The 21,582-nt window shown below is 49.3% G+C and overlaps 1 protein-coding gene across 1 annotated transcript; it reads left to right on the top strand.

Moving 5' to 3' along the window:
* Window positions 1-18,115: 18,115 nt before the first annotated feature.
* Window positions 18,116-20,178, top strand: LOC128420930 (uncharacterized). Its single transcript, XM_053402997.1, has 2 exons — window positions 18,116-18,785; window positions 19,688-20,178. Exons 1-2 carry the CDS (start codon window positions 18,138-18,140, stop codon window positions 19,724-19,726), a joined length of 687 nt encoding a protein of 228 aa, XP_053258972.1. The 5' UTR covers window positions 18,116-18,137; the 3' UTR covers window positions 19,727-20,178.
* Window positions 20,179-21,582: the final 1,404 nt, after the last annotated feature.

Raw genomic sequence — 21,582 nt, 5'->3', positions numbered from 1 at the left:
CGTTATCTGCACCCTAGGGCCTTGTTAGATCTGCTGCAGCCCAGACTGAGCTGAAGGAGGGGCAGCTGGGAGCCTTAGGGTCCCTGTGTCACAAGAACAGCTGAAGGGCTCAGGTGACAACATCCCAGTTTCTGCCACTTTCCAAGCAAACATACCTCCTCAGGTGTGCCTGAAGAGGATGGAAAGCTGTGGAGCGCAAGGACAGAGGAGGCTTGTTTTCCAAAGGCCCTTTGCTAGAGAATTCCCACAGCACCAGCGTTGCCAGACTGCCGTCAGCGACAACCCCTGGCAGATGACAAACTTGTCTTTGGGATTACTGAGCACTTGTGGGAAATAGGATCAGTGGCGTCGCAATGGGGGGCCGGGGGGAGCGCACCACCCCGGGAGGCATCCGGTAGGTGGGTACCATCCTGAGGGCCCCCGCCCGCGCCTCCCAAGCCTACAGCGATTGGCAAAGCACCGCTTGGGAGGCGCAGGGGGGCATCAAATGTCACCCCCCCCCCGTTTGGCGCCGGGACCTTGGGAGAAGATGCGCACGCGTGGGAAATGGCGCCACAAAGGCTCCTCTCGGCATGGCTGGGTGAATGAGCGCGAAGGAACGGGGCGCGGGCTGGCTCGCTATTGGATAAGGAGGGGGAGAGATGGCGGGATGAAGTGGGGCGAAGGCGAGCCGCAGGCGGAGGGAAGGAGAACCGGGGCGCGGAGTCTTTCCCCGGTGAGGAGGACCGAGCACTGTTCGTCCCCCTCCTTTATTTTCTAAAGCAGGCATGTTCAACATGTCAATCGCAATCGACTCATGGGTCGCTGACTGGTTTGGCTTTGATGGCAGACTGAGAAAGAAAAGCCTTTCTCTGCAGCTTGGGACGCGGCAGCCTTCCTTCCCCGACGCCCGTGGGTGGGCGGTTAGAGCAGCGGCGGTGGGTGAGGGGGGCGCGGTGCCCCGAGGGAGGACTGGAATGTAGGGGGGGTGTTGCTACGGGGTAATAGCTTAGGGGTGGGGGCGATAACATACTTGGACTCGAAACAAAAAGCCCCAGATGGAGAAAGACTGAGCTTGAGGGAGAGAGGGAGAATGCCGTGAGAGAGAGCGAGGCAGAGGCAGGAAGGAGAATCACGGAGCCACGAAGGAAGCTACTCGGAAGGGAAAGAGCTGAGAGAGAGAGAGAGAGAGAGAGAGAGAGAGAGAGAGAGAGAGAGAGAGAGAAAAGCTGGCTCCTCAGATGTGTGTAAATAGTTACTTGTCCATCTTTCCTCGATCTTTCATGGTGATATCCAAAAATAACTACTGTATCTGTGAAATAAAGATCCATTTATTTATTTATTTATTTATTTATCTATCTATCTATATCTATCTATCTATCTATCATCTCACTAACTTAAATGACTTCGGAGGGTGGTAGATCACTGAGTTTTTGATAGGTTGGAGGTGCTTGTTCTAAAGTAAATGGAGCCACTATAATTCTCCCATCTCCTCTCCAGCCTTTACACGCGCGGGGGGCGGGGCGGTGAATCTAGTCTGATGAGACTGAAGAGCTGACGCGGAAATTTGGACATTTCTCTCCAACCCTGCCATTTCTGGCATCCATTTATGAAGTGTGTCAGATAACTTTTCCTCTCTGGTCTGCTGTCCCTTAAGGCAAGCGTGTGCAAAAGGGTAGATCAGAGTCTACTGGCAGATCTCTGCGTGATTTGCAGCAGATCAGGGAGGATTTCTGACTCCGTGTTGTTTTAAGAATAATAGCAAGAAAACGATGGCAACTCTCTTGTTCCTAAATTATACTGAACAGTAACCAGGCATGGATTTTTTATATGACCGCTGCTCACTTCTGGTACTCAAAAGCAAATTCCTGGGTTCAATGTTCTTTAATTCTGTCTTTTACACCAGGATTTGGTTGGTGGAGATTGGGGCTCTAGTAATCCCCCCCCATAAGGCTGCAATCTGCCCACCTTTCCCCTAAATTGTTCTGTAGCATCTGGATTCTGCACCAGGAAAATTGTGTGTTTAGTGACTTTTGGTTAGTTTGCTCTTCTGCAAGCTTTGGGAAAGTGCTTTGCAGAGCATGGAATTCTCCCTGCAAACCCTGACCATGATGATTTTATTGTGCAGGTTGCGGTGTGGTCTAAACCACAGAGCCTAAGGTTTGCCAATCAGAAGGTCTGCGGTTCAAAGATGGAGGGGGAGGGAACAGCTGCAGTCGCCTGTGGTTCCTGAGCAATGTTTGCCATCTTGCCAAAGGTTGCAGGCAGCTTTACCTGCAGCAATTGCATGTTGATTGCCCTCTTAGAAGATAAAGTCCAGCAACTGGAGGAATGTGTAGCTACGCACCAAAGAATTAGAGAGCTGGAGCTCTTCTTGGAAGCAACAGAGCATGCCGTCTCCACCAAGGAGGAGACAGGGGACTCCCCTGAGAAGGAGGCTAGTTCACCAACACAGGAGCCAGATATATGGAGAAATGTGACTCAAGTAGGAGGCCCAGGGTTCGCTTTGATTGTTTAGAAATACACAATCGCTTTAAGGTCCTCTCCCCTAGCATGGAAGACGAAGAGCAGACTCCATTTGAGGATCTCTCCCTCATTACAGTCGATCAGGTATATGAAGACGAGCAGCAAAGTCAGTCCTCAGGGAATGTGCAGGCGACCTTGGAACGGACAGCTCACAGAAGAACCCTGACCAAACCTAAGAGGAGGCGTGTAGTGGTGATAGGGGATTCCCTACTGAGGGGAACAGAAGCAGTGATCTGTGGGCCTGACAAGATGTCTCGGGAAGTGTGCTGTCTCCCCGGGGCTAAGATCCAAGATGTAACTGAACAACTGCAAGGAATCATAAAACCCACTGACAAATACCCCTTCCTCTTGGTTCATGTGGGAACCAATGACACTGCAAGCAATAGCCTGCAGAAGATCAAAAGAGACTACGAGGCTCTGGGCAGGAAATTGAAGCAATTAAATGCACAAATTGTCATCTCAATTTTCAACCTCCCAGTTCAACCTCCCAGTTGAACGACGTGGCCCAGGGAGAGAGGGAAAAATAGTGGAAGTGAACAGCTGGCTTCGCAAATGGTGTAAACAGGAACGGTTTGGATTCTTAGATCACGGACTACAGTTTCTTGAAGATGGACTTCTGGCAAGTGATGGGCTGCACCTCACAATGGTTGGGAGGAATGTTTTTGCCAAAAATCTCAGAAACCTCATCAGGAGGGCTTTAAACTGACTAATGTGGGGGAGGGAGACAGTGCTCCTGAAGGTAGGAGTCTATCAATTGATGAAGATGATCATCCAAATGTCATAGACCAAATGGAGCAAACAGCACGCAGACCTAGTGGTGGGAGGAAAAAATCCTTAAATAAGAGACACGGGGGAATGATTAATGGACTTCAATGTCTGTACACTAATGCACAAAGCATGGGAAATAAACAAGATGAGCTTGAGCTCTTGGTACAGCAAACTAAATATGACATAATAGGCATCACTGAAACCTGATGGGATAAGTCCCACAATTGGAATGTAATAATGGAGGGATACAATCTATTTCAGAGAAACAGACCAGACAAGAAAGGAGGAGGAGTGGCGTTATATGTCAGGGATGTGTATACCTGTGAAGAGATCCAAGATTTAAAACCTCAAAGCCAAAGTGAGAGCATTTGGGTCAAAATTAAGGGAGAGAAGAATAACAGTGACCTCATTGTGGGAGTTTACTATAGATCCCCAAGCCAAACGGAGGACATAGATGATGCCTTCCTGGAACAGATGGCCAAGCATGCAAAAGGAAGGGAGATAGTAGTAATGGGGGACTTCAATTACCCGGATATTTGTTGGATGTCAAACTCAGCCAAGAGCATAAGGTCAAACAGATTCTTCACTGGCCTTGCAGACAACTTCATTGTCCAGAAAGTGGGAGAAGCAACAAGAGGAACAGCCATTTTAGATCTGGTCCTAACCAATGTTGATGACCTGGTTAGTGGGGTAGAAATGGAAGGATCATTAGGCACGAGTGATCATGCTCTTCTGAAGTTTACTATACAGCGGAAAGGAGCAGCCAAGCATACTAGGACTCAATTTCTTGACTTTAAGAAAGCTGACTTCATAAAACTTAGGGAAGTGCTGGGTGAGATCCCATGGACAGTAATACTAAAAGGAAAGGGAGTTCATGATGGCTGGGAGTTTGTTAAGAGGGAGATAGTAAAAGCACAACTTCAGGCAATACCAATGAGACGGAAACATGGAAGGTGCCTAAAGAAGCCAGGGTGGCTATCTAAAGAACTTTTAACTGAGTTAAGATTAAAAAACGATGTGTACAAAAAATGGAAAAGGGGGGAAACCACCAAAGAGGAATTCAAACAAATAGCCAGCACGTGTAGACACAAGTCAGAAAAGCTAAAGCACAGAATGAACTCAGGCTTGCTAGAGAGGTTAAAAGCAACAAAAAAGGCTTTTATGGGTATGTTCGTAGCAAAAGGAAGAACAAAGAAACAGTGGGGTCACTCAGAGGAGAAGATGGTGAAATGCAAACAAGGGACACAGAAAGGGCTGAACTCCTCAATGCCTTCTTTGCCTCAGTCTTCTCCGATAAAGAAAACAATGCCCGACCTGAAGAATTTGGAGCAAATGATTCAGCAGAGGAAACACAGCCCAGAATAACTAAGGAGATAGTACAAGAATACTTGGCTAGTTTAGATGTATTCAAGTCTCCAGGGCCAGATGAACTGCATCCAAGAGTATTAAAAGAACTGGCAGCTGTGATCTCAGAACCACTGGCAGTCATCTTTGAGAATTCCTGGAGAACAGGCGAAGTCCCGGCAGACTGGAGGAGGGCAAATGTTGTCCCTATTTTCAAAAAGGGGAAAAGAGAGGACCCAAATAATTACCGCCCAGTCAGTCTGACATCAAAACCAGGGAAGATTCTGGAGCAGAGGATTAAGCAAACAGTCTGTGAGCATCTAGAAAGGAATGCTGTGATCACCAATAGTCAGCATGGATTTCTGAAAAATAAGTCATGTCAGACTAATCTGATCTCGTTTTTTGACAGAATTACAAGCCTGGTAGATGAAGGGAACGCAGTGGATGTAGCCTACCTTGATTTCAGCAAGGCATTTGACAAGGTGCCCCATGATATTCTTGTAAAGAAGCTGGTAAAATGCGGTCTCGACTATGCTACCACTCAGTGGATTTGTAACTGGCTGACTGACCGAACCCAAAGGGTGCTCATCAATGGTTCCTCTTCATCCTGGAGAAGAGTGACTAGTGGGGTGCCACAGGGTTCTGTCTTGGGCCCGGTCTTATTCAACATCTTTATCAACGACTTGGATGATGGACTCAAGGGCATCCTGATCAAATTTGCAGATGACACCAAACTGGGAGGGGTGGCTAACACCCCAGAGGACAGGATCACACTTCAAAACGACCTTGACAGATTAGAGAACTGGGCCAAAACAAACAAGATGAATTTTAACAGGGAGAAATGTAAAGTATTGCACTTGGGCAAAAAAAAATGAGAGGCACAAATACAAGATGGGTGACACCTGGCTTGAGAGCAGTACATGTGAAAAGGATCTAGGAGTCTTGGTTGACCACAAACTTGACATGAGCCAACAGTGTGACGCGGCAGCTAAAAAAGCCAATGCAATTCTGGGCTGCATCAATAGGAGTATAGCATCTAGATCAAGGGAAGTAATAGTGCCACTGTATTCTGCTCTGGTCAGACCTCACCTGGAGTACTGTGTCCAGTTCTGGGCACCACAGTTCAAGAAGGACACTGACAAACTGGAACATGTCCAGAGGAGGGCAACCAAACTGGTCAAAGGCCTGGAAACGATGCCTTATGAGGAACGGCTAAGGGAGCTGGGCATGTTTAGCCTGGAGAAGAGGAGGTTAAGGGGTGATATGATAGCCATGTTCAAATATATAAAAGGATGTCACATAGAGGAGGGAGAAAGGTTGTTTTCTGCTGCTCCAGAGAAGCGGACACGGAGCAATGGATCCAAACTACAAGAAAGAAGATTCCACCTAAACATGAGGAAGAACTTCCTGACAGTAAGAGCTGTTTGACAGTGGAATTTGCTGCCAAGGAGTGTGGTGGAGTCTCCTTCTTTGGAGGTCTTTAAGCAGAGGCTTGACAACCATATGTCAGGAGTGCTCTGATGGTGTTTCCTGCTTGGCAGGGGGTTGGACTCGATGGCCCTTGTGGTCTCTTCCAAGTCTATGATTCTATGAAATGTGAAATTGACACAAACCAGGAACAAATTGATTTATCCATCCCTTGTTGAATATTCTTTAGAATCTGACTTGGAATCAGTCCAGGAATAGAGCATATTAAGTTTAATGGGGGAAAGCATCTTTTAACACCTCTTCGGATTCAGGTAGATGGTCCTTTGGTGTCATTTAGCAGCACTTTTGGAACCCAGCACTAAGCTAGATTGCTTCCCCTTCACATTAGCCAATGCTAACAAAGAGTGATCCTGCTTGACCCAGGTGTGCAAGTAAGTGGAGATAATAATGCATAGGTTGTTGAACATAACATATAAAAATGCACTACATTAGAGGAAACTGTGGTGCAAAATTATGTATATTAGGCAAGGACAACAGCACACCAGCTGGACCTTATCCAAGTAAATACTTGCTAGTGCATGGCAAGTCTGCTGGCTGCTCTGGGAGATGGTTTTTGCTGCATTTCCAGTAGAAACCTATTAGCCTCTTGACGTTGCAGCAGAACTCCTCTTGGCCCATATTAACAAGACACCTCAGTACCAGTTAGAATCATTGGGCACAACAGCCAGGGGCATTGAGGGGGGTGCGGGGGGTGAGGTCCACCCAGGGTGTCATCCTTGAGGGGGGGTGACAAAATGGCACACCGCGAGGGGCGGCACTTACTGCGGGGCCTGGCATGCAGCACGTCCGAGCCACACAACTCTCCTGGGAGTGATGCTGTGGCTTGGTCCCCCGGCAGCGTGGGGCTTGCATCCACCAGGCAGACTCCGTGGGCAGCTCACTGCACTAGCCCCCTGGACAGATAGCCACGGTGCCCCCATGCGCGGATTGCTGTGGTGCCCCTGTGGGCAGCTCGCCCCGCCCCGCCCCGCCTCTCGGGGTGCCAGAGCAGCTAGCTACACCCCTGGCAACAGCAGCAACAGAGCCTAATTATTGCATAAAAGAAACACTCACACATTTGTAGTAAGGAAGTGACCTTTAAAATAATCAGAAGCCACAGCTAGTAACCAATCTGGCCACGGGTTTGGCAGTCAGAGATGTCTCCCGTGTTTTAACCAAAGTGTGAAGCCAATGGGAGAGATGAAGCCAGGAAATATTAATTTCTACAATGTCACTGTCCATAATATTGCCAGCTGCTATGATTGGTTGGCTCAGGCCTGGTGAAAAGACCACGACAGCCTTTTCGTTAACCTTGGTGTCCTACCTGTTATTTGACTACAACTCCCATCAGCCCCAAGCAGCATAGTCATACTGGGTAGGGCTGATGGAATTTGAAATCCCATAATATCTAGAGATCACCAGGTTGGTGAAGGCTAGACTACGATGTGTCTCTCTTGCATGCTATACTCCAGGCCTTGGCTTAGTTCATCTGCTCTTACTTCTTATGCACCTCCAAACTCCATATCATGACTGCGGAGACCTTTGGTTTTGAATTTCTAGGATGCAACTCAAATGCTCCCTAAATATCGTCATTCAGAACATAGTTGTGGCATTTGGTAGAATCATGAAACTGATCTTCACCTTGACCTTTGATACTGGAGATATAAAGTAAAAAAGAAATGGGGGAGACTGTGACTAATTCTAGCAATACTCATTTTAACAGATGTGCATTGTTTTTCCTTATGCCCATTAGCAGTAAGCACTGTGTAGACAGAGCTGTGTTTGAGGAAAATAATAAATGGACATAAATCCAATGCTTGGAACAGAGTGTCTGAGTGAACATTTTGACTCTTCTGGACACTCCATCAGAGACCCCAAAGTAGCCAACCCATAAAAGATCAATTGTAGGGAAGGATGGAGGAAAAGATGGCTAAACAGGGATTTGTTTTAAAATGTAAATAGGAATTATGGTTTCTTCTCACATTCTAAAAGCTAAGAGAAAGGTTTCTGGTGTTCTGTGCTGAATCTTTCCAAGGTATGTTTCATCATTTAAGAAACTGTCTCTTGCAAGATTGAGCATAAACATTCCTTCAACTAATTTTTCTGAGTTGCCATCCACAGTTCCATGCTAACATCAGATGAAGTAGGTGATCATCACCCTCCAAAGCCTCCTGTTCTTGCCGTAAATTCATTTTAGTTAGTCTTAAAAGCAAAATGTATTCTTTTTATACATCCTTTTTCTGATCCTATTCTATCAATGTGTTATGAGGAAAATGACTCCTCACTTGAGTGGTGTCTTGATTAAAGGAACATAGATGGGTGTTCTTCATGCTTCACTTGTGAAAATGAGAAGGGCTAAGTCACTTGGGAATAGCATTCACACACAAAATGCAAAACCTGAGTTATTGGAGCAGCTTTCTCCCTGGTTACAGGACCAACTACTATCCTATGCTGTATATCCTGCCACCCCATTTGCAACCACAGAACTACCTGACTCACCCATGAGACTTGAAGGCACTGATGCATACATTAATTCTTTGCACACGACTTATAAAAGCAAACATGACACTTTCTTCAACCTTTTCAACTCTCATAATGCTACTTTATTTGTATTTATTTATTGCATATATTTGAATCCTGCTGTTTTGCTGGAAAAAAACCACCCGATGATCAGTCAATGATAAAGAAATTATTGCCATCAGGCAAGACACAGCACAAAAGGGAAAGTGTTTGGGAAGGAGGAAAACCAACACAGACACAATTTATTACTTTCCTTGCTACCTGACATGTGTTGCATAAAGTGTCCCTTCCTCACTTCTACTGTGCATGGAGCTCCCACTATGTGAACACAATGTGTTCACAGGAAGTAGTTGGTTAGGCAAGCGTTCACATAATGATTTGACAATTTCCATTGATTCCTAGGTGGAAATTTCTAATGCATTCCCAACCATGGAATTTTGATGCCAAAGTGACAGGAAAACCCTCTGAAACATTCCAAAAAAGCAAACAAAGGAAAATGTTCTCTTATTTATCCATTCTCTCATCCTTCTTCTCCTTCCCACCACACTTTCTGGCAAAACAGCTGCTTGTACCAGAAAAACAGGAAACTGCAAGCCTTATATAAGGTTGCTTGTTTCCGGTAAGGTTAAAAAAAAAAAGGTAAAGGACCCTTGGATGGTTAAATCCAGTCAAAGGCAACTATGGGGTGTGACGCTCATCTAGCTTCAGGCGGGGGAAGACGGCATTTGTCCCCAAACAGCTTTTCCGGGTCATGTGGCCAGCAGGACTAAACTGCTTCTGGCGCAAAGGAACACCATGACGGAAGACAGAGTGCACAGAAACGCCATTTACCTTCCTGCCACAGCAGTACCTATTTATCTACTTGCACAGGCATGCTTTCGAACTGCTAGGCTGACAGGAGTTGGGACAGAGCAACGGGAGCTCACTCCGTTGCAAGGATTTGAACTGCCAACCTTCTGATCAGCAAGCCAAAGAGGCTCAGTACTATATGCAGGTCTAGCTGTTTGGATATCTGAACATGTAAAGCATATAGTGACATTTCCTCATTATTCAATAAATGAATTTTTATATAACAATCGTTTGGAAAGTGGGACTGGTGGGTACGTTGTTACTCTTTAGAATGCCTCAGAAAAACACTGCATTGCAACACAGTGTCCACTCCTTGCATTCTAGGGGATTAAAATGGTAGATAGCAGCATCAAATATCTGGAAGGAGGCAAGTCAAAAGTACAGCCCATCACAGGAAAGGAACACTTCCAGTCCACGGCAACTGCAGACAGAATATCAAGGCAGTCACCCAAGTAGTTTCCATCAGACTGGATAGCCCTACTTGACCAGAGGCCACGGTCATCCCTTACAACAACAACAACAACAACAACAACAACAACAACAACAACATATTATTATTATTATTATTATTATTATTATTATTATTATTATTTATACCGCGCCCATCTGGCTGGGCTTCCCCAGCCACTCTGGGCAGCTTCCAACAAAATATTAAAATACAGTAATGCATCAAACATTAAAAGCTTCCCTAAACAGGGCTGCCTTCAGATGTCTTCTAAAAGTCTGGTAATTGTTTTTCTCTTTGACATCTGGTGGGAGGGCATTCCACAGGGCGGGTGCCACTACCGAGAAGGCCTGGTTCCCTGTAACTTGGCTTCTCACAGTGAGGGAACCACCAGAAGACCCTCGGTAGAACGATGAGGGTGGAGACTATGGGTCATGCCAGCTGGGGCTGATATGAGCTGAAGTACAACATCGTCTGAGGGTCACAGGTTCTCTATCTCTGGTCTAGACTGACTGGCAGCCATTGTCCAGGGTCACCAGGAACTAGAGCCAGGATGGTTAGCCTGTGGCCTGCTGGATGTTGCTGGACTACAACTCCCATCATCCCTGACTATTGGCAATGCCAGCCAGAGCTAATGCAAGTTGGAGTCCGGGGTCCACACCCCTGCCTTAGGAAGAGTGACCTGGCCATTTGAGGCAGTGGATACTGAAGGCAGGGAGTAGTTTGGAGGCATGGGGGGGGGCATGCCTGCCCCACAGCTCTTAAGCAAGCTAGCTGCCATCACAGTTCCCTGCAAAGAGGCTTTGATTGTTGAACCACTCTGGGAATCAAAGTGCTGGGAGAGAAATAGAGGGGCTCCTAACAACTCTCAGCACCCTTAACAAACTACAGCTCCCAAGATTCTTTGGGCAAAGCCATGACTGCTGAAGGCTGTGTTTCAAATGTATGGTGGGAGCTGGGAGTCAAGACCAGGATCCGAGATCAAAATGGAGTTGGGCCCAAAGAGCAACCCTAGAAACACAAAACGCAGCTGAGCTCAAAGCAAGAAGCCTTCCTACACTCCTTCCCATGCAGAAAACACGGATGGCCAGCCTGGTGGGCAGAGCCAGTCCGGAGTCTGAAAGGTTCTTCAGTTTGGTGCAGAGGGGCACTTTTTGTTTGTCACTATGACAGGTGTTTTTATATTGTAAACCGCCCTGTGGTCCTTGGATGAAGGGTGGTATAGAAATTTAATAAATAATAATCTGGAGAGCACCAGGATGGCAAAGGTTACTGTAGAAGTATAAAATAGTGAAGACTGTATAGTGGACACCTGAAAACCTTGGTTTTCAAACCAAAAATACATTTCAAAATGTGGGAAATTACTTGTTGAACTCTAAGAGCAGCAAGACAAGGGTTTGTGCCTTGAATAGCTCATCCCCTTTGACCAGCAAAACCAAAATAAATTATACAAAAAAGGGGTGTCAAGTTTTATTTAAAAAACAAAAACAGAACAGAATAAATCTGTGCAAATTATGAGAAATTATGCAAACCTGTTCTATTTCCATAGTTTATGCAGGCCACAAACTCCTGCTTCTGTTGGCACAGAAATTGGCTTGCTCAGGCAGAGAATTAGCACAGAATAAACACAACCCTAGTAAGTGTGGATTCACACTGAGCTTTGCCTTTAGCTCAGCAGCCTCCTCTGTTTATCCTCTTGCCTACAGATTATGTGCATGCCTAAAGCACCACTTAGCTAGCTCTGCAGCTCCCCCTGGAGGTCCTACGATGGGCTGCCAAACAGATGGGAACTTTCCAAGATGCAAGTTACCGTAATTCATAAGAAAAAAAGGAAGGAATGGTTTTTAAAATACTCTCCCAAAAGGCAGATCGTTCATAAATGAACTCCCTTGCAGTCTGATCTGGAAACACAATGTTAGAGTGTGAGTCATCAGGAAAAAAGCAGACCTATTGGGAAGAAGATTTTTGCAGCAGAGAACCTGCTCTGTCTGATACATTTTTGTAGAACCCTGAATATCAGAAAATAGTAGAGTCATAGCATGGCTTTAAAAGTCTCTTTGAGGCAGAAATTGCATTCAGAGCAGGAACAGGAAGAGATGCAAGGTCGTTTGTTTCTTCCAGTTTTATAACCGGCTAGGCAGGTGTCCTTTCTTGCTCTCATTTATTCTCATAATTAATGCAACATTTTCTCACATGCCAGTTAACAGACTATAGTAAAGGAACATAGGAAGCTGTCAGATTCAGACCACTGGGTTTTCTAGCTCAGTATTATCTACACAGATGCATAGGCGCTGACTTCTAGCGGCCATGGTGCTTTCAGGCGCCCCCAAAGTGTTTGAGGAGGCTGGACACCCCAAAGTTGATGGCCATGGTCCCTGTGTGCACTGCTGCTGCCCTGTGTGGCCCTCACGAGCCTCCCCTGCTCAGCTCAGAGCTCCAGTAGGGCAGCAACTGTGAAGGAGCCATTCACCAAGGGAAGGGGCTGCACGCCGGCCAGCCCTTGCCACTCCCTGGTGCCCCCCTCTCACCTTGGCTTCTCACATTCGCACACAAGCAAGCAGGCAAGCAGCTCTCTTGTCCACAAGCCATGTTGCTCACAAATGCTCCTTCCCCAGCAGCTCCCTGGCGCTGGCACCTGCTTCTCCCCGAAACAGCATGTCTACCAGGTGCTCACCTGGTCCTGGCCCTGTTCCCTCCCTCTCTTCTTCGTACTCACATGGTCCCCAGCAGCAGATGTTCTCCTTCTGCCTTAAGGGATCACTGCAGGGCAGGAGGCGCTTGAGGTCCTCTCAGTTTGGGTTGTCAGGCTCATTACTCAGGCTGCCTGTCTTCTTCCATGATTGTGGTAAAAAAGATGAAATTTCCCTTCCCCAAGCACTTTAGTCCTACTGTAAATTGCTTCCCCATATCAACCTTTTAAAAAAAAAAACACCAACGCTACACATTTAATGTAACACACCATTAGGTCCTCAGAATGCCTTAAAATCCAAATATTTTTATGCTCTTTTTTTCTTTTTGCTGTATTTATTTTATTTATTTATTTATTTATTTATTTATTTATTTATTTATTTATTTATGATTTGTATATACCACCTTTATCATCACAAGTCCATGGTTCTCCTCCCCATTTCATCCTTACAACAACCCTGTGAGGTAGGTTAGGCCAAGAGATGGTCAACCAGTGAGCTTCATGGCTGAGTGGGGATTTGAACCCTGCTCTCCCAGGTCCTCTAGTCTAACCATTATGCCACCACCATTATATCTGTCGTAGACAAGCACAGGTGTGGAAACAGTTGCATATTTTTACATGATCAAAACAACTCCTTGCAATGTTTTTCACCAATGTACAGTACATTACTATCTTCTGTTGTTGAGTAGAGAAGACTCCACATCTTAATATCTTTCATCTTTCTGTCTTGGCTGGCTCTGCACACCTACATTAAAGTCTGTTGCTTTAAAAAAGGAACGCCCCTCTTTTTCCATATCTTTCCACATTGTAACATCCCCTTAGTATGGAATGTTGAATAGGTCCTATTTTAAATTTCTGTTACTATACATAAAATTCCCATCTAAACTGCAGTGTATTGTTATGCGTTTATGAGTTTGGGGGAGTGGTTCAGTCTGGATGATGTCCTGAGTCCCTTCCGATTCTTGAGATTGGGATCCTGTATCTGTAACAAAACAAAATGTAGCTCCTGTCTGCCCTGTAAGAATATTACTCATTACTCTTTCTGTTGAAGCCACTTTGAGCAGACATTGCCTGGAAAGGCTGTCTAAATTTTTTTTAAATAAACTAAAATTTTAAAAGTCTGAGATTCACCAATCAATCTGGTGCTAAAAAGAAAAATAAATCTGAGCTTGGGAATCTGCATGAGTACCAGAACTTAGTGGTGCTCAGAACCATTCCTGTTTGCCACAAGCTTCTTTTATATCCATGGCGAAATTGGTGGGGAGGGCAGAGCTTTGGCAGGGAGTGGCCCTGATCCTTTGTGCTGAGCTGCAGATATTTTGCACCTTCCCACCTGTTATGTACTGAGTTGAATAGGATCCAAACTGCAGCAGTCTGATTGGTCCTAGAACAATAGGATTCAGAATGCAGCAGTCTGATTGGTCCTAGAACAATGCAGCAGTATGATTGGTTGGCAGGAACTACCCAATCATGCTCCAGATAGAAGTGAATCCACAACCTGATTGGCTTACAGTAGAATTCCGGAATTAGCCAATCATGTGCAGCCCATTGTGTAAATAATGTATATAAAGCAGATACTTTGAGGGGACATTCATTCATTCCTCCTCACCACTATGAGCTGAATAAAGAGCATGAAATCACTTTGCGACTCTGAGTATATTTCACTGGCGACGAAGGTGGGATCCCGCTGAGCTGACTGCCACACACAGCACCGCAGCACCGCCACCTGCCGCACCGCTGCCTCGCACCGTGTATCCAGGCTTCAGCTCCAGGACACAAGGAACTCAGAATGGCAACCGACAGCAGCTTCTCACCGTTCAACCCAGCATCTGGAGACTGGGAAGCGTACGCCTCCCGTTTCACCTTCCTCCTAGAAGCCAAAGGGGTCACCGACGAAGAAGACGCCAAGAAGAGGGCGATATTCTTCAGCGTCTGCGGAGAGGAGACGTTTGAAATTGTTGAGGGGGCTCAGAACTTACAGGGTTAAGAGTTCTGAGTGATGACGCCTCACATTCTGAGGGCGGGCAGAGAACACGGAAGGGGCGTGGAATTCTCCGTGTGCTTTCAGTCTGCGTGTTAGGCTCCATGGAGAAAGGAGCAACATGAGCTGCGTCTCACCGGGAAGATTTACGATGTGTTGATCTGTACAGCAATAAAGACTTTAAGATAAGGAGAGCTGCGTGACAGCCTGAGTTATTGCCACCACACGACGGAACGTTCCGGCTTCTGCTTCTGCTGTGTTTACTCTGCTGGAGTCAAAGGTTCCAAGGGGGAAGAGCAGAGCTGCGCGGAGGAAGCGCGCCGGACCCCCTGGTCAAATTTGACCCCCCGCATAGGTTATGGAGATCAGCAATAAAGATAAGCAACGTTCGTGCGTGTGAGGAGGCCAGCTGATGAGACGCTGGGAAAGAGAAACTGCAGGCAAAGAGGCCAGCAGCCAAAGGCCAGCTAAGGAGTAGCTGGAGCCAGCCGGGAGGAGCTCGCTGGGAAGGATCTGCCGGACCGGGAGGTGCTACTGTATCGTGAGTAGGCCGGGCCCGGGGGAGAGATGGCAGACAGCCATGAATCGTGTGCAGTCCCTTTTGATAAGGTGGACGGGAGCAAGCCCTGGGCCGGGAGAAGGCAGGCACTGAAGAAAGCAGTGGGAGCCAGGCCCAGAGAGGGGGCTGAGAATTGCTCTGAGGAAGCACCATGCCCAGGAGGGGCTGGTGGATGCCCAAGAAGCCCAGAGGGGGCTGGAAGTCCAAGAGGGGCTGAGGAATGCCCAGAAGGCCCAGAGGGGGCTGGGACTGTGTTGGAGGGCTGCCAGAATGCCCCAATACGTGAGCTGCATGCTGGAAAGCTGCTGGAAGCTGGGAAGAGGAAAGCAGTGGCTAGCTGTTCCTCTGGAGGCTGTGCACCCAAGTTTGGGGGTGCAGGCCAGGAAGGCCAGTCCAAGAGTCTTGAGAGTGCCCAGGCTGTTTGGCAGGAGCTGAGAGGGGTTTGCAGAGAAACCACAGCAGAAGCCAAAAGCCATTTTCCCAACAGCAGAAAAGCCTCAAGGAGGATTGCTGCTGGAGAGGTTGGGGGGGCAGTGAAGACCAGAGGCAAGTCTGCAAAGTTTTCCACTCGGAGATGTTTTGTTTGCGGTTCTCCGGAGCACCTGCGCCGAAGCTGTCCACAGCGAGACAAAGGGCAGGAAAGTCCCAAGGTCACTTCCCATGGGAACCAGCCGGGTTTCCATCGCAACAGAGGGAGTAGACGTGAGAGCGTTTTTCAACTGTCTGCGTCGATGGCGGTTTTGGACAACACCACCTGCAGCGAGAGCTCCAAGGTCGGGGGGAGCAGGAAGTCAGTTGCTAAGGCAACAAAGAAGGACAACTCCGGTGGGGGGAGCGTCCTACGTTGGGTTGTTGACTCAGCTGCGAATGCCCATTTGGTAACAGCGCCACCTGATGGACAAATGTGGAACTGCAAAGCTGTTTCAACTGAGAAAACTGTTAGATTTGCTACAGGTGCACAGGGCCGTGTAACCCATATTTCTAACTTGTTTGTCTCTTTTTTACAGGCTGAATTGAAGGTTTATGTTCTCCCTGAGATAAAGCATTGCTTGCTGTCTGTACCTTCTCTTTTACAGGAGGGATATTCTGTGAGTTTTGAAAATGATGTTTGTACAATTTCCAGAGGTGGAGAGCAACTGGTACGTGTTGAAAGAAATCAGAACAACCTCTTTGTTCTGGAATCACCTCTCGAGGGTGAGGGGAAAGCCACTGACCACACTCATGTGTCGTGTGCTTGCGTGTGGCACAAGAGGATGTCACATGGGTCCTGTGAGGACGTCCAGATGTTATCAGAGTGCACCAAAGGTTGCAAGGTAAAAGAATGTGGTAAACCTTTGAAGTGCAAGGCTTGCAGGAAAGCCAGAAACAAGGGGTTTAATGATCCCAGGGTGGAGAGGGTCACCACAAAGCCTTTTGAGCTTGTGCATGCAGACCTTTTAAGTATGCCACAGCCAAGTCTGGGCAAGGCCAAGTGGCTGATGGTGCTGACAGATGATTTTACAAGGAACGCATGGGCGTTCACGCTGAGAACGAAGGAGGAAGCAGCGCAACTGATCAAAGATTGGGTTGCAGAGGTGGAACAGAGGTTCTCCACCAAGGTGCAAGGTTTCCAGTTTGACCGTGGTTCAGAGGTCACTGGGTCTGCTCTAAAGGGTTTCTTTCGCCAGAGGGGGATACGTCACAAGGTGATTTCTCCTCAGAAGAATGGCGTGGCAGAGCTGAGGAGTAAAGCTCTGGTCCGAGCATCCGAAATCCTACTGGATGACTCTGGTTTGCCTCACAGTTTTTGGGGGGAGGCGGTAAAAACGGCCAATTTCTCGATGAACAGGTGCTACAATGCAGTGGTAGGTGACACCCCATATTTCCTGCTTCATCGGCAGAAGCCGCTTGTGCATTTCTTTCGCACTTTTGGTTGCAGAGCCATGGTGCCTGTACCAAAGTGGTTGCAGCAAGAAGGTGGTCCAGGGTACCAGGAAATGATCTTCTGTGGGTATGAACCCGCGACCAAGGGGTGGAGATTCGCATACCCAGAAGGTGATCAGACCAAGCTTCTGGTCAGTAAACAGGCTGAGTTCTTTGAGCAGGATGGCTGGGCTAGGCGCAAAGTGCGCTCTGACGTTCACTCAGATTGTCTGTCTGACGCTGAGGAGGAAAGAGAGCCAGAGCCTGAACCTGCTGGTGGAGACCAGGTCCCTGAACAGAGTAGGGCGTCTCCACAGGTTGTGAAGGGAGTGTCCAAGAGTGAGCCCTCATCTCCTGTGCGCATAATGGAGAAAGCTCACAGACGTGTCAAGTCAGAGGGGGAGTCTTCTGATGAGGAAGACGCACAAGCTGGCCCCAGTGGGTCAGGAGGAGCACCCCAGTTTGTGCCCAGGCGGTCTTCAAGGGCAACAAAGGGAATTCCACCTGAGAGGTTTCAGGTCACAAATGCGTGGATTGGTTTCGCACAGTGCGAACCTGAGGTTTGTGAGGTTCAACAGGTGCCTAACAACGATGCCAGGAAGGGGCGGAAGGCAATGGGGAAGGTGTTGAACACTCAGAGGTCCTCTCAGAATGTGATTCGAGAGGGGGTGTTGAGGGGGCTCAGAACTTACAGGGTTAAGAGTTCTGAGTGATGACGCCTCACATTCTGAGGGCGGGCAGAGAACACGGAAGGGGCGTGGAATTCTCCGTGTGCTTTCAGTCTGCGTGTTAGGCTCCATGGAGAAAGGAGCAACATGAGCTGCGTCTCACCGGGAAGATTTACGATGTGTTGATCTGTACAGCAATAAAGACTTTAAGATAAGGAGAGCTGCGTGACAGCCTGAGTTATTGCCACCACACGACGGAACGTTCCGGCTTCTGCTTCTGCTGTGTTTACTCTGCTGGAGTCAAAGGTTCCAAGGGGGAAGAGCAGAGCTGCGTGGAGGAAGCGCGCCGGACCCCCTGGTCAAATTTGACCCCCCGCATAGAAATCGCCCGGGCTCTCCTTGCGCCTGAAGACGTCGCTACTGTTCCATACAAAACAATAATGGAACAGCTGAAGGGGCACTTTTCGCCGCAGCCCTCAGTGGTGGCTTGTCGAAATGCCTTCTACGCAAAGCGGCAAGCCCCTGGGGAAACCATAACTGGGTTTGTGACCTCTCTCCGCCAAGCCGCCCGGTTCTGCAACTTCTCAGAGCTGGAGAACATGCTTCGTGACCGCCTCGTCGGTGGCCTGAAGGATGAGAAGCTGCAACGACGCCTCTATGCTAAGAAGAACCTAACGTTCCAGGTCGCTCTGGAGGAGGCCCTGGCAACAGAAGCTGCCGAGAGGTCGACGCAAGAGGCACGGCAGAGCCAGCTGTCCCAACCGAGGGTCCACCACGAAGACCTCACCGACGACTCAGGATCCGACAGGGAGGAGGTGCACCGAGTACAGCAGCGCACTCAAGCAGCCCACATACCACAGCTGCCTCGACGAGAAGGAGGGAACTGCGCAAGCTGTGGAGAAAGTCACGAGAGGAGGACCTGCCGTTTCCGCAACGCAGAGTGCAGGCAGTGCAGAAAATTGGGACACATCGCCCGGGTGTGTCGGGCTCGGCCCACCCGACGCCAGGCATCAGATGACCAATCCAAGAGCCCCAGGTCCCGGGGCCCAACGCACCAAGGCAACTCGACGGAGCTCACGGACTTCCAGGTATACCAGTTGCCCCACCCCAACGTAGAGAAAATTTATGTTGACGTACAGATAGAGGGGGCCCCATGCCGCATGGAGCTTGACACGGGTTCAACTCTATCCATAATCTCGGCAAGGACCTTAAGGAAACTGTGTCCTACTGGGGGTCCCAAACTCAGGCCGGCCCCATTCACCCTCCGGGACTTCCAAAAACGTAAGGTCCCCACAATGGGGGTGGGGACCTTCAGGGTGCAATACCGAGGGCGGACGCGGCAACTGGACTTGCTTGTGGTCAAGGGCCCCTACATTAGCTTACTGGGATTGGCATGGTTTGGACCACTGGGGCTAGCCGTCACCGGGGTGAACCACACTAGCTTACAAGTGGACGTGGACGCCATATGCAAGGAATTTCCGGGGGTTTTCGATGGGAAATTGGGACAGTATACGGGGCCCCCCCATTGCTCTACAGCTTGACCCCGCAGTACGACCGGTCAGGCTCAAGGCCCGCCGGGTCCCGTTCGCCCTGAAACCCCGTATAGACGAGGAATTGGACCGGCTCGTGGAGCAAGGAGTGCTGGAGCCGGTGCCTAATGCCCCCTGGGAAACCCCAATCGTCACGCCCGTCAAGCCTAATGGTTCAGTCCGCATCTGCGCAGACTACAAATGTACCATAAACAAGGCCCTCACGGCCCATGCATACCCAGTGCCAGTGGTCAGCCATGTTCTTGCCACCCTGGCTGGGTCAAAATTTTTTGGCAAGCTGGACTTGGCCCAAGCATATCAACAGCTGCCAGTAGATGAGGCCACAGCAGAGGCACAGACGATTGTGACGCACAGAGGAGCATTCAGGGTAAAGCGGCTGCAATTCGGTGTCAGCGTGGCACCAGGCATATTCCAGAATCTAATGGACTCTCTACTTAAAGGGATTCCTGGCGTCACCCCCTTCTTCGATGATGTGTTGATTGCCGGGCCCACACCAGAGGAGTTTGAGGACCGCCTCCGCACCATTCTGCACCGTTTCCAGACAGCGGGTCTCAAGGTGAAGCGGGAAAAATGTCTACTAGGAGTGCCTCAGGTGGACTTTCTGGGATTTATGGTGGACGCAGAAGGGGTCCACCCGACTGGGGACAAGGTACGGGCCATTTGTGATGCCCCAGCGCCCAAGAACAAGACTGAACTTCAGGCCTTCTTGGGACTATTGAACTTTTACCATTCCTTCCTTCCCCACAAGGCGGCGGTAGCAGAGCCCCTACACAGACTCCTGGACAAGCGGGCCCCTTGGGTGTGGGGCCAGCGCCAGGAGGCCGCATTCCAGGCAGTCAAGGACTTGCTTGTCTCAAACTCGGTCTTGGCACACTTCGACGAGAGGCTGCCGGTGGTGCTAGCATGCGATGCCTCGCCCTATGGAATTGGCGCTGTCCTGGGACACCAACTCCCGGATGGAAGAGAGGTACCGGTGGCATACTTTTCCCAGACACTCAACGCAACCGAGCGGAACTACTCGCAAATCGACAAGGAGGGTCTGGCAATCGTGAAGGGAGTAAAAAAATTCCATGATTTCTTGTACGGGCGGCCCTTCACCGTGGTGACTGACCACAAGCCGTTGCTTGGCTTATTTGCCCCTGAAAAGCAGACCCCCCAAGTGCTGTCTCCTCGTGTCCTCAGGTGGTCAATTTTCCTTGCCAGCTACCAGTATGCACTGATTCACCGTCCGGGGAAGGCGATGGGCCATGCGGATGCCCTCAGCAGGCTACCACTACCGGAAACAGGCCCCGACCCAGCACCTGCACAAGAGGTTATGAGCCTGGAGCTGCTTCCCGAGCGCCCCATTCAGGCACAAGAAGTTGCACACCATTCCAAGAAAGAGAGGGTCATCTCCCGGGTCCTGGACTGGGTGTGGAGGGGATGGCCCAGCAGCAGCCCCGGGCCAGAATTCGCCGGCTACACAACCCACAAACATGAACTGTCGGCCCACAAGGGGTGCCTGTTATGGGGAAGCAGGGTCGTTGTTCCCCAGCCCCTCCGCAAAAGGGTCCTCACAGCCCTACACGAGACACACCCAGGGGTAGTAAGAATGAAGGCCCTTGCCAGGAGTTATGTGCGGTGGCCGGGGATCGATGGAGAGATAGAGGCCTGGGTCAAACACTGCCAGGCCTGCCAAGAATCCCGCCCAGATCCCCCAAGGGCCCCAGTCCAGTCCTGGTAGTCCGCCTGAGCACCATGGTCACGCCTGCATGTGGACTTCGCTGGCCCCTTTCAGGGGAAAACATTCTTCATAGTGGTGGACTCCTACACCAAATGGCTGGAAGTCGCACTGGTACCGTCCACTTCTATGTCCGCAGCCATCCGGGTACTACGCAGGCTGTTTGCAACCCACGGGCTCCCTGACACTCTCGTCTCAGACAACGGGACTGCATTTACGTCAGGAGAATTCCAAACCTTCACAGCGCAGAACGCCATCCGCCACATCCGTTCGGCGCCATTCCATCCTGCCACCAATGGCCAAGCAGAACGCATGGTGCGGACCACCAAGGACACCCTTCGCCGCATGACGCAAGGGGATTGGGAGTACCGCCTTGCCACATTCCTTCTAGCACAGCACCCCCAGCTCAACGACTGGCCGGAGCCCCGCTGAACTACTAATGGTACGGCGCCTTGCAATCAGATTGGACCGCATTCACCCCGATAGAGCTCAGGATGAGGTAGTGGTGGGGGAAGGCAGGAACCCCCGGACCTTCGAGGCCCAGGACCCAGTGTACGCAAAGAATTTTGGGGCAGGCCCAGCATGGGTACCCGCCACAGTCACCAGGGTCACTGG

Source organism: Podarcis raffonei, chromosome 9, assembly GCF_027172205.1.
Source record: "Podarcis raffonei isolate rPodRaf1 chromosome 9, rPodRaf1.pri, whole genome shotgun sequence".
Classification (NCBI taxonomy): domain Eukaryota; kingdom Metazoa; phylum Chordata; class Lepidosauria; order Squamata; family Lacertidae; genus Podarcis; species Podarcis raffonei.
This window is presented reverse-complemented; position numbering and strand designations above follow the sequence as displayed.